The sequence below is a fragment of the Saccostrea cucullata genome, unplaced genomic scaffold, assembly GCF_032062105.1.
Source record: "Saccostrea cucullata isolate Sc308-1 unplaced genomic scaffold, CSIRO_AGI_Scuc_v1 ctg84, whole genome shotgun sequence".
In the NCBI taxonomy this organism is placed as follows: domain Eukaryota; kingdom Metazoa; phylum Mollusca; class Bivalvia; order Ostreida; family Ostreidae; genus Saccostrea; species Saccostrea cuccullata.
The window spans coordinates 582403-606690 of NW_026938747.1; the positions used below are offsets into that span (position 1 = coordinate 582403).

General features: G+C 33.5%; 1 protein-coding gene and 1 long non-coding RNA gene across 3 annotated transcripts; both read right to left on the reverse strand.

Annotated features, from left to right (window-relative positions):
- Positions 1-4264: 4264 nt before the first annotated feature.
- Positions 4265-5782, reverse strand: LOC134251163 (uncharacterized). 2 transcript variants are annotated; one of them, XR_009988681.1, is made up of 4 exons: positions 5582-5782; positions 4987-5047; positions 4615-4670; positions 4265-4384 (listed from the first exon to the last, which is right to left on the reverse strand). It is a non-coding gene; the product is annotated as an uncharacterized LOC134251163 (long non-coding RNA). The 2 variants fall into 2 exon arrangements; XR_009988680.1 differs by having other exon boundaries at positions 4603-4670.
- Positions 5783-18596: 12814 nt separating this feature from the next.
- Positions 18597-23788, reverse strand: LOC134251149 (sushi, von Willebrand factor type A, EGF and pentraxin domain-containing protein 1-like). Its single transcript, XM_062733515.1, has 7 exons — positions 23528-23788; positions 23259-23346; positions 22949-23122; positions 21684-21851; positions 20687-20863; positions 19929-20138; positions 18597-19166 (listed from the first exon to the last, which is right to left on the reverse strand). The coding sequence occupies exons 1-7, from the start codon at positions 23786-23788 to the stop codon at positions 18952-18954; spliced, it is 1293 nt and encodes a 430-aa protein (XP_062589499.1). The 3' UTR covers positions 18597-18951.
- Positions 23789-24288: the final 500 nt, after the last annotated feature.

The window sequence follows — 24288 nt, forward strand, 5'->3', positions numbered from 1 at the left end:
TAATATACTATAAAAACAAAGAAATATTTCGCTTTATAGTGTTAACCCAAATGATGAATGGTACCTGTTGCTATTGTCTCCAGCTTTCTCTAGGCTATAAAAATCCAATGATTTAAATAAAACTGTTTTCAGCAACTAACCTATAATAAAATTACAGAATGTATCTACATACCTACATAGTCCTTGTTCCGCCTGAAGGTACATAGGGCAATGACTTGGGATGTACATTCAGTTGAATATGATAAGCATAGCCCAAGAGAGGTGTGTGCATTGTTGATGCAGCTCTCTTGAAAGTCACAGTCTGAATAGGTAGTGCTATTACGTGGTACCAGTTGCTAATGTCCCTGGTTTTGTTTCTGCTGTAAACAAACCCAACGGATCAAAAATCTGATTTGAGCCATTCACTCATAAAACTTCAGAATGTGACTTGTACTAAATCTTGGCTGTGATAGAAGCCAAGAAACAACACTGATTCCGATTGAAGTATACTTGCTAGTGGCACACAATTGGATAATAGTAAGTTTATTTTATTGTGTGATTGTGATGTTATATTTTCAGTTGAATATGATGAGCAAATCCCAAGGGAGCTGTGTGCATTGTTGATGCAGCTCTCTTGAAAGTCACAGTCTGAAATAGGTAGTGCTAGTACGTGGTGCCAGTTGCTATTGTCTCTGGTTTTGTTTCTGCTGGAAACAAAACCAGTGGTTAAAAGAACTGATATGAGCCACTCACTCATAAAACTTCAGAATATGACTTGTACTAAATCTTGGCTGTGATAGAAGCCAAGAAACAACATCGATTGAAGTATACTTGCTAGCGGTACACAATTGGATGATGGCAAGTTAATGTTATTGTTTGATTGACAGTGATGTTGTATTTTTTAGATAACATGAGCATAGCCCAATAGAACTGTGTGCATTGTTGATGTACTCAAGTCACACTCTGAATAAGTATTGCTCGTAAGTGGATCAAAAAACTTATTTGAACCACTCACTCATAAATCTTCAGAATGTGATTTGTACTAAATCTTTGTTGTGATAGAAGCCAAGAAAAACACCAATTGAAGTATACGTTCTGTCGGTACACAGTTGAATAAGGTAAGTTTATTTTATTGTCTAATTGTTAGTGGTGTTTTATTTTCAGTTGAATAGGATAAGCATAGCCCAATAGAAGTGTGTGCATTGTTGATGCACTCAAGTCACAGTCTGAATAGGTAGTGCTAGTACGTGGTACCAGTTGCTAATTTCCTTCAGAATGTGACTTCTACTAACTCTTGGTTGTGATAGAAGCCAAGAAACAACACCGAATCCGATTGAAGTATACTTGCTAGCGGTACACAGTTGAAGGATGGTAAGTTTATTTTATTGTCTGATTGTAAGTAATGTATTTTCAGTTGAATATCATGTGTATAGCGCAAGAGAGATGTGTGCATTGCTGATGCAGCTCTCTTGAAAGTCACACTCTGAATAAGTAGTTCTAGTACGTGGTACCAGTTGCTAATGTCCCTGGTTTTGTGTATGTTCTAAACAAACCCAACGGATTAAAAAACTGATTTAAGCCACTCACTCATAAAACTTCAGAATGTGACTTGTACTAAATCTTGGTTGTGATTGAGGCCAAGAAACAACACCAACTGAAGTATTCTTTCTAGCGGTACACAATTAAATATGGTAAGTTTATTTTATTGTCTGGTTGTTAGTGATGTTGTACTTTCAATTGAATATGATAAATCTCGCCAAAGAGAGGTGTATGCATTGTTGATGTACTCAAGTCACAGTCTGAATAGGTAGTGCTAGTACGTGGTACCAGTTGCTAATGTCCCTGGTTTTGTTTATGCTCTAAACAAACCCTTTGGATTAAAAAACTGATTTGAGCCATTCACTCATAAAACTTCAGAATGTGACTTGTACTAAATCTTGGCTATGATAGAAGCCAAGAAACAACTCCGATTCCGATTGAAGTATACATGCGCGCGGTATACAACTGAGTGATGATAAGTTTATTTTATTGTTTGATTGTTAGTTATGTATTTTCAGTCGAATATGACAAGCATAACGAAAGAGAGGTGTTGCATTGTTGATGCACTCAAGTCACAGTCGGAATAGGTAGTGCTTGTACGTGGTACCAGTTGCTTATGTCCCTGGTTTTGTTTGTGCTCTAAACAAACCCAGTTGATTAAAAAACTGATTTGAGCCACTCACTCATAAAATTTCAGAATGTGACTTGTACTAAATCTTGGCTGTGATAGAAGCCAAGAAAGAACTCCGATTCCTATTGAAGCATACTTGCAAGCGGTATACAACTGAGTGATGATAAGTTTGTTTGATTGTTAGTGATGTTGTATTTTCAGTTGAATATGACAAGCATAACGAAAGAGAGGTGTTGCATTGTTGATGCACTCAAGTCACAGTCTGAATAGGTAGTGCTAGTACGTGGTACCAGTTGCTAATGTCCCTGGTTTTGTTTCTGCTCTAAACAAACCCAGTGGATTAAAAAACTGATTTGAGCCACTCACTCATAAAACTTCAGAATGGGACTTCTACTAAATCTTGGTTTTTCATAGAAGCCAAGAAACAACACCGATTCCCATTGAAGTATATATGCTAGCGGTACACAATTGGATGATGGTGTACGCAGCACAGTTAAGGCAACATTTTCTATAAAAAGTCACCGAAAACGATACAATTAATGTTTAACTATTTTATTTTTCAGCAAGACACTCTAGTTGAAATAGCTTTATGTTATCTTGAACCGTATGTCCATTGCTATTCACCTCGGATTTTTTTTGATCATGTGACCCTCTAAAGTCACGTGGGCTCCGATTTTAGGTCAACAAATGAAATGTTAAATTTAACCAAAAAGTTCAAGGGCAAGGCAAACAAACAAATAACTGCACAATGTTTTAAATTGTCCCTTTGTATCTATACTTTCACAAAAGTGATGCGCATTCAGTTGGTTTTCCGATACATTTAAGTTATTCACCTAAAACAGTCAGTAGTATAAGAAAAATAGGGTATTTTCCTAATATCATCGGAAATTATTAATTACCTAAAGGATTACAAAGAAATGAGCATCACTTTTTGAAAACTATAAAGTAAAATGAATAATGTAAAATAAAAACCTACTTATTAGATTGTCGCCTTGCCCTTGAACTTTCTGATTAAAAATTGACATCTTGGTACAGTCAGTCTAAATATAGTTTTCAAACGCATCGTTGACCCAGCATGGGAGATAACTGTTTAGTGCTTGAAAAATTTGTTTACCTCGTAGATTTTAACTTGCAGACTGCGCTGGGATCTTTTTACTAAATCGAACAGTATGCATAAAACACTGGATATTACTTTTTTTATTTTGTGACTTCGTTCTCTATACAATGTATGAATTATGTATGTTATAAGACGTCTTTCAGTCCTTCCGCATTTCCTCCAATATGTGTAAACACACATGCAGCTACGTGTAATGTTTGCCGCAGCATGTAATTTAAAACGCTGATTGTTAATAAAAATGAGAATATTCAAATAAAATAGTCAATTGAAAGCCTCCATCAATAATTGATTCGATAAATTTAATATACCTTTCTGTCACTGCTGTACACATGGTACATGTACACTTATGTACAAATATTTTTTTTCGCATACAAGATTCTATCATGACTTTCTTTCAAACCTTCAACTCCTATGGGATTTAAGTTGTACGTTTTAAGAAGAAAGACTTAGTGGAAATCATCAATATTCCTGTATTTGTTAAAGGGACTACCATATTTTTCCAAAAGAGGGGGGGGGGGGTAGATTTCAAAAATGTTGAAAATAAATATGTCCCACACTGGATAAAAATAAATAATCTGCCCCAGACCAGTGTTCCCCCCTCCTATAAATTATTTTTTTTTAGCTTGTCATACATTTTTCAGTGAAGAGAAAAATAATCTGCCCTTCATCTTATTGGAAATAAATATTAGTAGACCTGTCCTTCATTGACATGAAAAGAAATAAAAAAATAATGACCTGGAAAAACTTGCCACCCCCTCCTCCCTTCAGAATAAAATGGTGGCCCCCTTTCCTGTTTTGAATCAATTAGGGGAGCCTTTAATCTCCTTTTCAGTTATTATTATTAAGAAAAACAAATTAACACAATGTACATGCTGGAAATAAAATCTTGATGGACATTGACACCTACCACACAAATATATGCAAGTCAAGATTATCAAATCTTAATAGCCTTTTCAACACATGTACAGTAAGTAAATGTATATGAAAAAGTCAAATCATTTTTTATGAAGAAATTTTATTTCATAAACAGTTTTTCAAATTAAGGTAGACTGTACAAGGAATACTGAGCAGCTGCAAATCATTTCCATTACTTCATGTTCTTGTGGATGAAATCAATTCTGAAAATACATCTATGAGAAAATCAGGACATACTTGTAGTAACATGCCATTAATGAGAGTAAATTGGTGTTTAAAATTGAATTTAATTCAGAACAATGCATGGAAACATGCACAAACATTGGATGCATTACTAAATATTTGCAATTCTACTGTTATATTTCATTGTTTGCCAGGAATATTGCATGGTAATTTGGGTTATAGCTAATATGGAGCATACCATTTTCCTTACATGATGGATTAACTTGCTGTCTGAATAAATCCATTGGTCCAATTCTTTAGGAATAGCTGCAACACATTAAATATGTTATTGCTATGAGATTACTAAATAAAATACAATGTATAATAAAATCACATTACATTTGACAAAACAATTCATGATATACTGTATGCTGTACATAGTGAATTTATGAAATTCATATTAAAAGATAAATGGAAACAAGGTTGTATTACAAAACTTTTCTGGGAAATTAAAACCTCTGACATTTACAAGAGCAAATAATTAGAATATGAAGAAACATTCTTTCATCTTTACAAAATGAAAAATAAATATAACACATGCATGGTTTTAAAAAACTGTGAAATGCTTTATAAGTGTACATACCTTGTTGAGAAATGGGTGCATTTTGTATTTATTCATTCTTGAAGCCTTGAACTCTTGACTGCTACAATAATAAAAGTATTATATAGGCCTATCATATAATTAAAAACAAATAATTATGTATAAATTACAGAAATTGACTTGACATGAAATCAAAGTAAAAAAAAATATTTTATTCCCCATTAATTTAGAAATTCTATAAATTTAAAACCATAGATCTAAAGTGGAGGTTCTTTGTTTTCAACATAATGATACAGATAATTTTTTTACATTATATGTAGCATGTTTGTATGCCAAAAAGACAACATTACAGTTTGTATTACTGTTGAACCCCCTTACACACGTTGTCTCAAAGAAAATAAGCTAATCGACTCTATATTTAGTACAATTACATTTTTAAATTTCTAGTAAAAAAAGTTAACAACTTTATGTGGGCTGTTGGGAAGGAGGGGGGGGGGGGGCGACACACACTGCACTGCATTTGTTTTTCACTGACTGTGATAATGCATCTAAATAAACACGTACACACTCGCGATCGTTTTTTCTTCGATGTTAACAAAAGCATATCTACATATTGTACATGCATAAGCATACATACCTGGGCTGAATGCACTGCAGTGATGGATCTAGGGAGCTAGTGCAGATCGTCTCAGTCTTCCGTTATTTTCTGTAATAATGTCCTCATATTCTCGTAATAGGGATAAACAATGCCTTGTCTCTTATCTTATCCCTATTTTCTTTAAAGAATGTCTGGTATTGCATTTAAATCCACTGCATATCTCAGCTGATGTCGCCACGTTTTTAGACGTAAACAACATGATTTCCGTGTCATCGAGTCATGGAGTGCAAGCGCTTGGCTGAAGCCGATTGCAGCCAAACGGCACATCCATAAGAAAGAGAATTATTTTAAAAACATGCTATTCTATATAGGAGAAAATCACTAATAATTATTTATTTAAACATGGAAATATTGCCGTTTGTTACAAATTCTTGTAAATATCGGTAAATAGTTATTTTGAGCTGTATTCCCTTATAAGGATCAATCAGGGCGGAGCAACTGTCATGACGTCAAACCTCATTATGACCTCATTACCATATTTTTTTCCATGGGTTGCCTTAACCTTACTGCGTATTTTATTGTCTAATTGTCAGTGATGTTGTACTTTCAATTGAGTATGATTAGCCTGGCCAAAGAGAGTTTTGTGCATTGTCGATGCACTCAAGTCACAGTTTGAAGAGGTAGTGCTAGTACGTGGTACCACTTGCTAATGTCCCTGATTTTGTGTATACTGTAAACAAACCCAGGGGATCAGAAAACTGAGCCACTCACTTGTACTAAATCTTGGCTGTGATAGAAGCCAGGAAACAACACCGATTGAAGTATTCGTTCTAGCGGTACACAATTGGATAATGGTAAGTTAATGTTATTGATTGATTGTTAGTGATGTTGTATTTTTAGATAAGATGAGCATAGCCAAATAGAAGTGAGCCACTCACTCATAAAACTTCAGAATGTGACTTGTACTAAATCTTGGCTGTGATAGAAGCCAAGAAACAACTCCGATTCCGATTGAAGTATACATGCGAGCGGTATTCAAATGGATGATGGTAAGTTTATTTTATTGTTTGATTGTTAGTGTTGTTGAATTTTCAGTTGAATATGATGTGCATAGCCCAAGAGAGATGTGTACATTGTTGATGCACTCAAGTCACAGTCTGAATATGTAGTTCTAGTACGTGGTACCAGTTGCTAATGTTCCTGGTTTTGTGTATGCTCTAAACAAACCCAGTGATTAAAAACTGATTCTAGCCACTCACTCATAAAACTTCAGAATGTGACTTGTACTAAATCTTGGCTGTGATAGAAGCCAAGAAACAACACCGACTGAAGTATTCTTTCTAGAGGTATACAATTGAATAAGGTAAGTTTATTTTATTGTCTGGTTGTTAGTGATGTTGTACTTTCAATTGAATATGATGAATCTCGCCAAAGAGAGGTGTATGCATTGTTGATGTACTCAAGTCACAGTCGGAGTAGGTAGTTCTAGTACGTGGTACCAGTTGCTTATGTCCCTGGTTTTGTTTATGCTCTAAACAAACCCAGTGGATTAAAAAACTGATGTGAGCCACTCACTCATAAAACTTCAGAATGTGACTTGTACTAAATCTTGGCTGTGATAGAAGCCAAGAAACAACTCCGATTCCGATTGAAGTATACTTGCGATCGGTATACAACTGAGTGATGATAAGTTTATTTTATTGTTTGATTGTTAGTGATGTTGTATTTTCAGTTGAATATGACAAGCATAACGAAAGAGAGGTGTTGCATTGTTGATGCACTCAAGTCACAGTCTGAATAGGTAGTGCTAGTACGTGATACCAGGTACTAATGTCCCTGGTTTTGTTTCTGCTATAGACAAACCCAGTGGATTAAAAAACGGATTTGAGCCACTCACTCATAAATCTTCAGACTGTGACTTGTAATTAATCTTGGCTGTGATAGAAGCCAAGAAACAACACCGATTCCGATTGAAGTATACTTGCTTGTGGTACACTATTGGATAATAGTAAGTTTATTTTATTGTGTGATTGTGATGTTGTTTTTTCAGTTGAATATGATGAGCAAATCCCAAGGGAGGTGTGTGCATTGTTGATGCAGCTCTCTTGAAAGTCACAGTCTGAAATAGGTTGTGCTAGTACGTAGTACCAGTTGTTATTTTCTCTGGTTTTGCTTCTGCTGAAAACAGAACCAGTGGATAATTGAAGTATACGTTCTGTCGGTACACAGTTGAATAAGGTAAGTTTATTTTATTGTCTTATTGTTAGTGGTGTTTTATTTTCAGTTGAATAGGATAAGCATAGCCCAATAGAAGTGTGTGCATTGTTGATGCACTCAAGTCACAGTCTGAATAGGTAGTGCTAGTACGTGGTACCAGTTGCTACTAAAACTTCAGAATGTGACTTGTACTAAATCTTGGCTGTGATAGAAGCCAAGAAACAACTCCGATTCCGATTGAAGTATACTTGCGATCGGTATACAACTGAGTGATGATAAGTTTATTTTATTGTTTGATTGTTAGTGATGTTGTATTTTCAGTTGAATATGACAAGCATAACGAAAGAGAGGTGTTGCATTGTTGATGCACTCAAGTCACAGTCTGAATAGGTAGTGCTAGTACGTGATACCAGGTACTAATGTCCCTGGTTTTGTTTCTGCTCTAAACAAACCCAGTGGATTAAAAAACTGATTTAAGCCACTCACTCATAAAATTTCAGAATGTGACTTGTACTAAATCTTGGCTGTGATAGAAGCCAAGAAACAACTCCGATTCCGATTGAAGTATACTTGCTTGTGGTACACAATTGGATAATAGTAAGTTTATTTTATTGTTTGATTGTGATGTTGTTTTTTCAGTTGAATATGATGAGCAAATCCCAAGGGAGGTGTGTGCATTGTTGATGCAGCTCTCTTGAAAGTCACAGTCTGAAATAGGTTGTGCTAGTACGTAGTACCAGTTGTTATTTTCTCTGGTTTTGCTTCTGCTGAAAACAGAACCAGTGGATAAAAAGAAACTGATTTGATCCACTCATAAAACTTTAGAATGTGACTTGTACTAAATTTTGGCTGTGATAGAAGCGAAGAAACAACACCGATTGAAGTATACTTGCTAGTAGTACACAATTGGATGATGGTAAGTTTATTTTATTGTTTGATTGTTAGTGATGATGTATTTTTAGATAAGATGAGCATAGCCCAATAGAAGTGTTTGCATTGCTGATGTACTTAAGTCACGGTCTGAATAGGTAGTGCTAGTTCGTGGTACTAGTTGCTATGGTTTTGTTTATGTTGTAAACAAACCCAGTGGATCAAAAAACTGATTTGAGCCATTCACTCATAAAACTTCAGAATGTGACTTGTACTAAATCGTGATTATGATAGAAACCAAGAAACAACACCAACTGAAGTATAGTTTTTGGCGGTACACAATTGAATAAGACAAGTTTTTTTTATTGTCTTATTGTTAGTGATGTTGTATTTTCAGTTAAATATGATGAGCATAGCCCAGTAGAGGTGTGTACATTGTTGATGTACTCAAGTCACAGTTTGAATAGGTAGTGCTAGTACGTGGTACCAGTTGCTTATGTCCCTGGTTTTGATTATGCTATAAACAAACCCAGTGGATCAAAATGATTCTAGCCACTCACTTATAAAACTTAAGAATGTGACTTGTACTAAATCTTGGCTGTGATAGAAGCCAAGAAACAACATCGAATCCGATTGAAGTATACATGCTAGCGGTACACAATTGGATCATGGTAAAAAAAAATGATTTGAGCCACTCGCTCATAAAACTTCAGAATGTGACTTGTACTAAATCTTGGCAGTGGTTCGTGGTACTAGTTGCTATGGTTTTGTTTATGTTGTAAACAAACCCAGTGGATCAAAAAACTGATTTGAGCCATTCACTCATAAAACTTCAGAATGTGACTTGTACTAAATCGTGATTATGATAGAAACCAAGAAACAACACCAACCGAAGTATAGTTTTTGGCGGTACACAATTGAATAAGACAAGTTTATTTTATTGTCTTATTGTTAGTGATGTTGTATTTTCAGTTGAATATGATGAGCATAGCCCAGTAGAGGTGTGTACATTGTTGATGTACTCAAGTCACAGTTTGAATAGGTAGTGCTAGTACGTGGTACCAGTTGCTTATGTCCCTGGTTTTGATTATGCTATAAACAAACCCAGTGGATCAAAATGATTCTAGCCACTCACTTATAAAACTTAAGAATGTGACTTGTACTAAATCTTGGCTGTGATAGAAGCCAAGAAACAACATCGATTCCGATTGAAGTATACATGCTAGCGGTACACAATTGGATCATGGTAAAAAAAAATGATTTGAGCCACTCGCTCATAAAACTTCAGAATGTGACTTGTACTAAATCTTGGCAGTGGTAAAAGCCAAGAAACAACACCGATTGAAGTATTCTTTCTAGAGGTACACAATTGAATAAGACAAGTTTATTTTATTGTCTGATTGTTGGTGATTTTGTACTTTCAATTGAATATGATGAGCCTGGCCCAAGAGAGTTTTGTGCATTGTTGATGTACTCAAGTCACAGTCTGAATAGGTAGTGCTAGTACGTGGTACCAGTTGCTAATGTCCCTGGTTTTGTTTATGCTGTAAACAAAAATAGTGGATCAATAAACTGATGTGAGCAACTCATTCATAAAACTTCAGAATGGGACTTGTAAGTAATCTTCGCTGTGATAGAAGCCAAGAAACAACACCGATTGAAGTATACTTGCTAGCGGTATACAACTGGATTTTCAGTTGAACATGATGAGCGTTGCCTAAGAGAGGTGTGTGCATTGTTGATGCAGCTCTCTTGAAAGTCACAGTCTGAATAGGTAGTGCTAGTACGTAGTACCAGTTGCTAATGTCCTTGGTTTTGTTTCTGCTGTAAACAAACCCAGTGGATTAAAAAATGCTTTGAGCCACCCACTCATAAAACTTCAGAATGTGACTTGTACTAAATTTTGGCTGTGATAGAAGCCAAGAAACAACTCCAATTCCGATTGAAGTATACTTGCGAGCGGTATACAGCTGTATGATAGTAAGTTTATTTTATTGCTTGATTGTTAGTGATGTTGTATTTTCAGTTGAATATGATGAGCATTAATAAAGAGAGGTATTGCATCGTTGATGCTCTCCAGGCACAGTCTGAATAGGTAGTGCTAGTACGTGGCTGTGTTAGAAGCCAAGAAACAACACCGATGAAAGTATACTCGCCATAGATTAGGCAATTTTAAAAAAAAATTGCTTACAGTTTTAGAAAATTTATTTCTTTTCACGTGTCTTTTCGTTCACCCGTGAGCATACAGCTAATACATTCTAAATATCGGCGATGGAAAGATGACATTGTATATATACCACTGTGTGATAGATTTTGTAAACTTTGTAATAATACTCAAACTGCTGATGAACCATTTTCCATCATCTGCCATGTTTTTGTGTTGTATTAAAATCATGTTCCTCTGACCTGTTCGCATATGTAACGTGTGTATGTCTTATTTGAACCCATTGTTCCAATTTTTTGGTTTGGGTGAATAAAATGAACTTGAACCTTCGAATTATTCTTTAACATAAGCTGTAGGTTTTTCATTGTTAATGCTAGGGTTTTCATATTCCACTTTATTATTGTTTAGATACATGTTAGAGACCTTTCTGACGGTACCAACATTTTCGACGTCTTGACCTTGAAATATGACCAACTTTTGAAAAAAAAAGTTGTCAATTACTGTTAAATTGTTCAGCAGCTTTCGTATTTTTCTTGTTACAAGATTTTGAGTATCGTTTTTTTAGCTCATCTGAGCCGAAAACTGGAATAAGCTTTTCTGATCACATTTTGTCCGTCGTCCGTCTGTCTGTCTGTCCGCTTTTACAATTTCAACTTCTTCTCAAGAACCACTAGGCCAATTTTAACCAAACTTGGTATAAAGTATCCTTGGGTAAAGGGAAGTTTAAATTATTAAAATCAATGGCCAAGTCTGTTCACAAGGGGAGATAATCAAGAAAAGACAAAATAGGGTGGAGGTCATTACAAAATCTTTCCAAGAACCGCTGGCCCAGGAAAGCTGAAATTTATGTGGAATCATCATACGGTAGTGTAGATTCTAAATTGTTCAAATCATGACCCCCGGGGTTGGGGGAGCACAATAGGGTATCAAATTTTTACATAGAAATATATAGGAAAAAAAATTAAACATCTTCCTCTCAAGAACCACTGGGACAGAAAAGCTGAAATTTATGTGGAAGCATCCTGGGGTAGTGTAAATTCTAAATTGTTCAAATCATGACCCCCGTGGGTAGGGCGGGGCCAGGATAGGGAATCAAAGTTTTAGATAGAAATATATTGGGAAAAAAATAAAAAAAAAAAACTTCTCAAGAACCACTGGGTCAGAAAAGCTGAAACTTATGTTGAAGCATCTTTGGGTATTGTAGATTCTAAATTGTTCAAATTTTGACCCCGGGTTTAGGGCGGGGCCACAATAGGGAATCACAGTTTTACATAGAAATATATAGGGAAAAAAATTAAAAAATCTTCTCAAGAACCACTGGGCCAGAAAAGCTGAAACTTATGTGGAAGAATCCTTGATAGTGTAGATTCTAAATTGTTCAAATCATGACCCCACGAGGGAGCGCAAGGCTACAGTAGGGAACACAAGTTTTAAATTGAAATATATAGGAAAAAAAAAATCTTCTCGAGAACTACCTGCCAGAAAAGCTGAACTTATGTTGAAGCATCCTGGGGTAGTGTAGATTCTAAATTGTCCAAATTATGACCCCGGGTAGGGTTGGGTCTCAATATGTATTACAAGGGGGAAATTTGGTAAAAAACAGCGTGGTCAAAGCTACTCAGGTGAGCGACGTGGCCTATGGGCCTCTTGTTTAAAATCTAATGACTTGAATTGATCCTGGGCCGGGATTCTTAAAACATCTTAATAGATTTTTAATTTAAAAAAAATCACTTAAGCTATGTAGTTTTACTCAAGGAGGTGTTTGAAGTAGATAAGTTTTCTTGATCAATTTAAAAACAATAGTGAACAGAAGAAATTTTAATCTTTTCATTAAGAAATTGTGCTACAACATCTCTCTAGAAAAAACTTTTTGACTTTGAGATATTTATCAATTAGTAATATCTAATTTGTAAATGTGCTTTATTCATGACAAGTTGTACATTTTAGTTATGATTAAATACACATAGAATTTAATACCGCCATTACAAAAGAGTGCACTTTTTGTTCAGGAATTTCCATGCTTTGCTGTGGTAATTCTTTTTTTCCCAGAATAAAACTTAGCTAGAATTACGCTTAGAAATTTTATGAATATGACTTAAGGTATTTTTCTTAACTATGAATTTATTGATACTTAAGTGTGTGTCTTAGCACAAATCTTATGTACTGTATCTTTATGAATCCCAGCCCTGGAGTTTTACCTACTTTTGTTAAGCTTTAAGAGCCATTCTCTGTAATGATTTGAAATTTTATATAGGAGCTGTGGCACGCATAGTCTCAGAATTTCTCCAAACTCTCTATGATAAAAGTCATTGATACCCTAAACTGAAATCAGGCAAAAATTGGTTGCTATGTTGTATAGTTACCATGGCAACATGTCTTAAAGTTCGAAAAATGGCATTTTTTAACATGTTTAGAGCCCCATAGTTAACATTTGCGGCAAAGCAAACAATTGGCAATGACTGTTTCAAATAGTTGAAGGTCAGATGTCTCAAATGCATGATAAACATGTTTGGTAAATCAACTATTACATACGTTACTATGGTAACAAAGTATTCAAAAGTAAAAAAGATATTCATTGAATTTTATAAAGTCATACACGTAAAAATAAAAAGCAATTATAGGATGAAGTGTTACCAAATAATAGAAAAAAAAAGCCTTGAAACATATACCAAGAACAAAATATAAAATTTCATTTTGGTTGGCAATGGTTGCCAAGGTTTTTATACCACAGAGAGCCTTCAAAGTAACACTCTGTGTAATTAAATCTGATCCTATCTTTTAAAAAAAGCACATTTCCTCACAACTAATGATCAATTTTATAAGATGTCGGTGTGCTCCAAGTTTTCCCATTTGAAAAAATTCAGATTAGATTCTTTAAATAGAGCGTTGCTATGGAAATAAGCAGAAAATATATGCTTAAAAACCTGAAAAAATATTTTCTTTCCTTGGATACGTACCCTTAAATGTAGATTCCCAAAACTTTTATGATTGATATTTATTAACAGCTAACTTGACTTTTAATTTTGACTATCATCCAATCTCTAAGTGGATGCAAGAAGTTGGTACACAGGGTTTAATATTGATATAAAGTTCACAAAATCGAACATTTTCCGTTCTTGGTAACCATAGCAACAGTGTTGTTTTATTCATCAAATTTTATCAATATATGATATTGAACTTCAGTTCTAACAGATAAGTACTATTCAAGCTGAGTCCTTTAATTTGTTTCTTGATTAAATGGCAATTTAATTCTTAATGCAGCGAAAAATAATTCACTTTTAAGCACTGGTACTTTGTTTCCATGGTTACACTGCAAAGTAGCAATTATACCCAATTTTTCTTATGGTTTTGGTGTTGCAAGGTCCTAAGGATGCATATTTGCCAGTCTTGAATTTTCATGTTTTTCCTTAAGACAGTAGGTTTAACCCAATCTTAGTTACTGTATTGCATGGTTACACTGTGTTACCATGGCAACCATAAAAGTTATTTATAGAATAATATTGCTTATACTTATATACTTAAGGTCAAACATTTTCATTGTTTTTCTTAAGCCGTTGATTGAGTTTGAGCATGTAACACCTACCATTAGTGAATACGGAGTGTTTTTCAACATATTTCAGCATTTTAAATGTATTCCAAAAGTACCCTTGGTTACCATTTACTTAGAGATATAATCTAAACAGTTTCTTTACAGTATAAGTGACGTCAAGGTGTCATGTTTTTGTGAGAATGGTTTGTTTGCTTTTTCTAGTTTTTATTAAGCCACAGTCAAGATTTAAAGTGGCTTAAAATCTCGATTTTTTAAACTTTTCCGGCTGTTGCCATAGCAACCGAGACACATAGCAACAAAATTTTGTTTGATATTTGTTTCTGGTGTCAAGTACTAAGCATGGGTGAAGTTTCATCAAAATCGGTGACCATGCGTGGCAACGAAGTTTAAGTGGTTACAGAGAATGGCTATTAAAACTGATAATTACTTTTGAACGATGGATGCTACTGTGAGCACTTATATTTCACTTGACAAGTTTATTAGAGTAAAAAAAACTTTTTGTAACTAACATTGTTGACCTTGTCCTTTGAATTTTATTTTGTTTTGAAACTGAACGGTTGGTGCTGGGACTTCCATATGCTCTTGTGTTTTCCTTATTAAAGAATCCTTTTGGTACCAATATTTTTGACCTCGATCTTCTAGATATACTTTTGAAAAAAAGTTACCATATGCTTTAATTTTCATTATTCCAAACGCAGAAAAAGTGTTTATAACTTTGAAATACATTCAGTAGTTGACAGAATACCTCAAGTTTGTGTCCAGTCAATAAAACGATTATCAATCAATACGTTTGCATGATAATTTTACACATAAACTTCTTCAACCTTATGCAAATTATCACGCGAACAAACTGATTAATCTTTTCCTTAAAAAAAAACAAAACAAAAAAAAAACAACACAATTATTCTAAAATTACTAGTAACTAGAACGTAATTAAGTCGTTAATCAAAATATTATTTAATGAATACATAACTTCGGGCATATGGATTGCAATCCTGCGTTTAATTACATTCATATGTGCATGAATATCTTGGATTCAATCATAAGTTAGTACATATTGTTACACAAAAACGGAATGGGCTATTGATGAAGTACAGTCAATTCTCGAATTATCGCCATTCGATTCATCGCCATTTTCGCAATACCGCCATGATTTCCCAAGAACGTTTTTCCTGCTATATAAAATTCTCTTTATAACGCCAAATTCGCATACCGCCATCCGCCACCCTGTTTTCACAACAAACGTCCATTTTTAAGTGTCAATTATCTCGATATACTGCTACAGGTGCATGTGGTCAGTGAAGCGCGGCTAAATAGTTGACATTATTCCTGTTGTAAAGCATGCAAACGCAGACAAGGTACATGCAATTAAGTAATTAAACAAGAATTAAATAAACAATAATTTTAACATGAACTGTTATAATAATTTTGTTTTCTGTTTAATATAATCATTTAGTCACAATGAACAATGAACAATGAATTTATTCTCATAAACTGACATAAGTACAGTGTTGAGAAAGATTACAAGTATAGTTAAACATATGTGCATGCGTGAAAAAGAAAAAAGTACAAAGTAACAAAACTAACAATGAGCTAACCAGGAGAGCCAACTCTCTCAAAAATAATTTTTATAAATTTACACAGTTTTGTCAATTTAACTGTATTTTTTGTATCAAAAAGTTGATCAAACTTATACACATTTGGATGTGAATAGTAATATTTTGATAATAATAATAACCTTGAATTCAAAATAAGTGAATCATTACAATTAAATAAGTAGTGAAATTCATCACCAATTTCATTTTTGGAACACAATTTACAAATTCGGTTTTCTCTTGGTACATTATGCCATCTTCCAACTTCTATTGGTAATTTATTATTACAGGTTCTAAACTTACAAAATATTTTCCAGTACTTAAAAGGCAAAGATACTAAATACTTTTCTAGACAAAATGAAGTTTTATATATTCTATAATTAAGACCTTTAGACGAGTTACACATTTCACTATACCACTTCTGTTTAAACTGATCATACAGAGTGTTAAACACTATTTTCTTCAGCCATGATACATTTACAGGTTGACAAGTATGCCAAATATAAGAAAGTCCACATTCATTCAATATAGATTTGACAAAGTTACACCATGGATTATTGTAGTTCTTTAAAACACTTAACAAATTCGATGATAATTTATCCCTTTGTAAAAAAGATAGTTTACACCAAAAACTTATCATTCTAACCTTTATATTAATTGAAATAGGGTATCTACCTAATTCACCATATACCATAAAATTTGGTGTTGATGACTTTACATGCAAAATATGCTTACAAAATTTTAAATGCAATTTTTCAATCAATGGTGACTGATTAAAACCCCACACTTCACATCCATATAAAATTATAGGTTTTACAATTTTGTCAAACATAACCAATGTGCATTCTACATTAAGGTTGTGTTTTCTACATTTTCCAATAACACCATACATAGCTTTTGTTGCTTTCTGAGATAATTCTTTGACATTTGTGTTAAATGAACCATTTTTACAAAAACTTACTCCTAAATATTTAAAATTATCTACGATTTCTAATGTTATTCCATTTAATGTAATTGGTTTTTCAATTCTCGGATTGCCCTTACCAAAGATTACAATTTTAGTTTTATTGGTGTTAACTTTCAGATGCCATTGTTTGCAATATTTGTTAAATACATCCAATTGGTATTGTAAGTCTTCTGGTGTTTCTGACAAAAGGATCGTGTCATCTGCGTATAGCAAAACAAACAATCGAAGATACAAATTAAACTCCGATTCTAATTTAGACGTTATAGATGATAAACCTTTTACATTATTTAAATTCATGAAATCTTCAAGGTCATTTAGATAGATGGCAAACAAAAATGGGGATAGGTTTTCCCCTTGTCTAACACCTACAGTACAAGGAAAGGGATCAGAGTACAGACCATTTGAGACTACTCTTGATTTAATATTTTTATACAGCTGTGTTATAACATTAAAACATTTACCATCTATATTATTTAATAAAACTTTATTCCAAAGACCTAAATGCCAGACAGAGTCGAACGCTTTCTCAAAATCAATAAAGGCACAGTACAACCTTTTCCTATGATACTTTGATATTTCAATCAATGTATACAAAGTAAAAATGTGGTCCAAAGTAGAATAGTTTTTTCTAAAACCAGCTTGATTTTCTAACATAAGATGGACAGTATTCGCATAATAATTAAGTCTCTCATTCAGAATAGATGTAAACAATTTACCCAAACAGCTTATCAAAGTAATGGGTCTATAGTTTTTAGGATCTGTAGTGTCACCTTTGTTTTTATATAATGAAATAATATGAATAATATTTCTAAATGTCCACTGAGAAGGTATGATTCCTGAATCAAAAATCTTGTTAAATAATATTACATAAAAGTTTGACATAGTATCTACAGTAGATTTTATATATTCATTAACAATGTTGTCATGTCCACTTGACTTATCATTTTTCAGAGCATGTATACATTTTGTAATTTCTTCATGTGTGATTGGTTGATTTATGCTGTTATTGAGTTCTAAATTTGACAACAATTTTAGTTCATCTTCAGTCAAAACATGTTCGTTTTCTCCCTCTACTCCAATGTTGCAACAATCTTTATAAAAATCATATAGTTTGGATAATTCTACATTACAGCATTTATTGTTACCATCAGAGTTTAATATTTTCCAATATTCTTTTGGGTTATATGATCTTAAATATTGTAATTTCCTTTTCATATCTGTCCTATGAAAATTTCGAGCAGATTTTAATTTTTGTTTAAACAACTTTTCCTTTTCAAACAAATCTTCTTTAAAAATATTACCTCCAAATCGTTTAAACAGTTGTTGTGCTTTTTTAAAATTCCGTCTGGCAGATTTACAGTCTTTTGTGAACCATGGCTTTTTAAAGACACATTTTTTATTCTCCTGTGAAAAAGTGGCTTTTTTATAAACACCAAAAACTTCCTTAGCACTTCCAACTAAAACTTCACCAGCTTTTTCAACAATATTATCAACTAAACGAAAGCGGTCGTTGTTAAAGTACGCCGATATAATGATATTATTTTGATAATCTCTGCTTTAAACTGTGCAAAGTTTGCTGGAAAAAATAATCATACGGTATAAATTGTGAACGTTCCATCAACAATGATACCATGAACAATGAACATATTCAAGAATTCATTTTACTTATTATGGGCAATAAATCACGACGATCGACCTAGTATGTTTTTTTTTTCAATATCGAACGTGAAGATTTACATTCATATACAAATATTTGTCTTTATTTCATAACTGCACATTTTGTTTTAGCGAAATTGTACATTAAAAAAATTACTTGAAGTATTTTCAATCAGAAATATGTTTTTATATACATGTACATGTAACAATAAGAATAGAAACGCTAAATGGTATCTCTAAGAACAATAACTCTTCTTCTTGTTTTCTAAAAGATGGGAAATTCAATTCATCGCCAAATTCGTTATACCGCCATGATTTCTAAATTACAAAGGGTGGCGGTTTATCGAGAATTAATTGTACATATACTTTTTACAACATGTTACTCTGTTTTTAGTATATAGCAGCCTCACAAATGTATGCAAATTTCCTGGTACATACGAGGTCATTCCATTTATAAGAACCCGCCGACGAAACCGCTAGACAGTTGCCGCTGCGATCTGGTTGTCCATTCATCCAATTGTCTTTGCTAAGTTCACCATTACTGAATCCATAGTAGGTTCCGTGTACACCGTATCTCCCATTTACCCAAAAATAAAGAGTCTTATCTGGTGAAAAAGTCGAATAAGTATTCATTAAACGTATATACTACATAAAATCCTTGAGTATTGATATATAATCACTTTTAATTGCAGAATTTTATTTTACCATCGACTGAAAAATGCTATGCAAATCCATTTGCTCGCGAAAATTTCATTTTGTTAAAGATCATACAGATCAACAAAACTCAAAAAATATCATCTTACAGAAAAATAAATACCTAAAAAGTATCTCATGAAAATTGGGTATAAAGTCGTACGCGTCTATTTGTAAAACGTCAAAGTGCTTAAAGAACACCAGGGCTGGTCATAGTTAAAAAAAATGACAAATAAAGCTGTGTAATCTTCTTTTAGTAGGCAATTCACTGACAAAACAACAAGAAGATAAATTCATTGCAGGTCTTGTATGATACAGATAACTGATTTCAATTTGTTATCAGAAAGAAACATCTCTATATTATAGAGTAGGTCTATCACTCTTCAATTTCTCTTCATACAGGACTTGGTCTGTCTCATAGCGTACACTAATTCATTGGCAGATTGTTAATGTGCTCCAAATACAGTAACTGCCATCAGTGGGAAAATTTTAATAAATTAATTATTACATGTACGTTTAAAAGGTACGTGTGATATCTAACGATCTAAAAATGAATTAGATAATAATCAATTAATGTAAATGATGAGGAACGGTGATCTTGAAACAGTTTACTAGTTTCTGATTGGTGAATTCTAGCCCCTGCTCATACAAAATACACAATGAAAAAATCTTACTAGGCGTTCCAAAGCCTTCTATTAAAGCCGAGCTCACTCTGTTCCTTTTAAGGTTTGAGTTGATTACGAGTGGTCTCCCGTTTATGGAACGCGTCTCGCAATCTGCCATGGCCTCATCGTAAGTCTTCGTATTTGTAAACACCCGCCAACACAACTGGATGTACTCCCCCTTTCTCTGCTCTTCCTCGATATAGTCATTAGTGCAGATAGCTTCAAAATATTATCAAAAAGTATCTTTTGCAAATGCTATAAAAACTTACTGTTATAAATCTTATACACGTAATACTAAATGATCCAAATTAAAAAAAAGTATCGGTATCTGATTTGTATTTTTTTAAATAGAAAGGATCGAGTTTAACAATGAATACTCATTTGATAAATTGCATATTAATATAAATCCCATTCAAGGATTTTTTGCTCATATAGAGAAATTATCATATACTGTAGATCACTAAATTATTGCAACACCTTATTTTCGCGAGATAGTTATTGATTCTTTATTAGCGAGACATAATTTTAAGTTCCCGCGAATAAAACGTGATTTACAGTACCGCTGAAGGTCTTCAATGTAAGTCAGTTACTCGCTACTTAGCTAAGGTAATTAAGGAGTAAGGGATCTTTATAGTCCCATTATTCATATCATGAAACTTTCACTTGTAACGAGCGCTTGGCAAAGAAACAAGTTTCTTTACAAAGACAGCACTTGTATAATTTTATTAATATGAAATATAGAAAAAGACACTTGTACATTGTTTTACCTTTGCATCGTCCATGTATGTGCCAGTTTCCATCATCCTGACATACCGAACTCGGGTTTCCCTGGTACCCTTCATTACATTTGTAGTCTGCCATTGCACCACAAAAATTATCGTAGCCAGAGGTAAGAACTGCATTGGAAATAGTAGGAGGCTCACTGTTACACGTGACTAACATGTCTGGAAAAAATCCAATAGAAAGTAAATGTGTTTGCAACACCATGCAACCCCTTCTTCCTTACTATATTTCCCGTAATTATATTTGTGGTCTCCACTTTAGAATGTATATAAATGAGTTGGAATGTATTTATCTAAAAAAATAAAAGTTAAGTCAAAGATAATTTCTGGAAAAAAATGCATAAAGAACAAGGTAATGGGCTCAAAAATTAAAGCACATTTGAGAAAACGTCATCTCACAGGTAATACGCCTTTCAAGTATGAATGCCCAATCTTCTCGAATCAAGAGTATAACCAATTTTCATTTTTTGAATAATAAGTCAATTTGTAAGGATAAAGATGCGAGTAAAAAGTACTAAAATAATTGGAAAGGGAAACATTTGACATTTATGACATTTGACAGCGTTACCTTATCCTCATTCAATTATTATATGTATGATCGAGGTTCAAGTTATGCTAAAAAAATGAAAATTGTGTATAATCGGAGTCTAATAAAAGTCAAAAATCGTAGTAAAGTTGGAAAGGGTTTGTCATTTTATAAAATGCAAGTAGAAAATAATTCATTTAATTTGAAACTAAATAAAACACAAATGGAAAAAAGTTACCGTGTGTATACTATACAAAGGGGAAAATAATAGAACACAACTGGAATCCTATGGTATTCTAAAGGAAAATTTAAGATAGTATACAAATAACAAGTGGGCCTTAACGGTCACCTGCGTATAAAGCGCAATTTTTTTTGTGATAAAATTTCTTTTGTCACAGGTTGACTAGTTTTTGATAACAAAAGAAATAGCACTCATTGCTGTATTTCAGTACTTACCCCTACAATAACCCTGGATTGGAGTCCACGTTTCATTTGCGAGGCAGCTGATAGAAATATCTCCGACATTCTCATAACATGGATTGCATGAATACGTTACTACGGCATTGAATGCCCGATTTTTATCTTTTGTGTTTGCATTTTGCAACTCTGGAATATGGCCGCACCCTTCAATAATAAAATAATAAAATCAAATAATGCTTTTAAAATCAAATGATGCTTTGCTGCTGTTAATGAATTTGTTGACGAAACATAATTATAGATTCTCTGGTTGATAAGTAATTTAATTGATTTTTCACTTGTATCAACCGTGTTATTTTCTCTTTGATTTGCATGAAATATTGTAATATTTCAGGAGAAGAGCTTAGTGAATTGTTTAGAATGTTGGAAGTTTTTATATAGGTCTATTTTAAAATACCAGATCAAATTTGCATAAATGTTGCATTTTTGGATGTACACTTTTTTTTTTGCTTAATTGTTTGACTTTGCCTTACTTAAAGACAACATTCGTTGAGGTGAGCTCTGTAATCTCTGATTACCTATATATGTATGTGTGCTTTGTTGTTCAATCATGTATACAAAATCCAACCATGAATTCCAATGATTTTTAACATGTTTGGTATGCACTCTACATGTGCACCACTTTTACAGATGGACTGCAGGTTTAAATCATTTTCATTTTCTTTTTAGGTACTTGTGTGACCTATGTTGATTATAGATGGATGGAACATGTTTCTAGTCTGTTTCATTTTACCATTCAAAGTTTCAGATGCTGCAATTTCAGCGAAGGAATGTCCAAGTTAATGTTTTTGGTGCAGGTTAACATTTTTGGTGTAGGTTTCATTTGTATTTGGTGCAGTTTTTTGGTGTAGGTCTCATTTCCGAGTAACTATAAGCCCTATGTTGACCAAACTTGCATGGATGATACATCTAAGGATGCACACTACCAGGCTTGCTTTGGATGCTGAATCTGACCTACATTTTCCGGTTGAGTGAACAGGTTAATGTTTTTGGTGCAGGTCATAGTAACGATGAGCACTTTGATCGAAATATTTTCGAAACAAATGAAGCTTTAAGAAATTATTCTGCATAATAGTGACATCTCTATGTTTAATTATTAAGTTTCAAAAATGCAGTAAATAGAAATGTTTCTGCATGAACTGTAATTTTTCGTTTTCGATCGAACTTTTTCCTAGCAGAGAAGTATAAAGAAATTTAAATTTCAAGAGATGAACACTTAGTCGGTTTTTTGCACTTCAACCTACGTAAGCAGCGTCCAAGCTGTGGTGTCCACAGGCCATTGGCAGAACAGGTTATAGTTAGTGGACCGTCTGCTGCAAAGCCTTTATCACATGAGTAGGTGATGTCAGCGCCAATCGCTGTACTGTCCTGATCTTTGTCTTTCTTACCTTTCTCAAGCGAAGGAAAAGCTCCGCAGTCTATAAAATAAACAGGACCGGAGAAATAAACAAGTAAAATAAATACTATACAAAAAAAAAAGAATTTTAAGTATTAGTATTTTGAATCTGTAACAAGTCCTGTCTGAAAGTTGAAATTGTCAAAACTCGTACACACCTAAGGCGACACAGGTAGCCGCACCAGACGTGGACTTCATACATTTATGTCTTGGAGGACATGACAGATCACAAGAGTTCAAACAATCCTGATAAAATATTACATGAATTCATATTCAGAAATGCATGTACATGATGCTGCGAAATATATTTTTATAGAAGGTTTAGGGTAATTCTATTCTTTTTTTTTGCATAATTTTTACATACTGATAATCATTAAAGCTGTAGAGCTTTATTCTTTGTAATCCGTGCTATCCCACCTTCTCTTACCTTGCATACGATCTGTAGCTGGCTCTTGGTCACAGAAACAGTATGCTTTGCACTCTCTGTGATGGAGTCCTCTTTGTTCAGGTAACATATTAAATGTTCCATGTTGTAATTATCAGACAGACAGTCCGTGTGAGCGAGGCACTCAGCAGAACACATGTTTAATCCAATCCCGGAGATCTGATACAGTACATCAGTCACTGTTCTTATGCCCTGCTCAAATTTAACATGTGGTGTGCATCCTAATGCCAGTTTAAAATCCATGACAAGAAAGTGCAGAAATATGGTGATATTGAAAAAGAAGCACATTTTTGGTCGGTAGCAATTCAAGGCCCTCTTTTATATATATTGTATATACGAGATCTCAGCAATTGATTTCTTTTTGTATAAATGAACAATGTTTTTAAAAAAAGGAACCAGAGGATAACCTTCAATAATTTTTTATTGATTTGAATCCTAATTATTTTAATAATTATAAACATATGCTCTTTTACCGTTTTATTGATTTATTTACACTTAATGAGAAATAAATATTTGCAATCAACCTTATCATTACTGAATTAATTGTGTTAGGTCAAGTAAAATTTGTCTTAGAACAAATTTTTGAATAAAAAATAATATGCTAGCTTATTATTCTATTCATTAGCACCTTAATTAAATGCCTATATTTACATGTACCATATGTTTCATGTTTACATATTTTACCTGAAAAAGACGTTAATGACAATCTTACAACCAAGATTTGTGATAAATGTGATGACTCA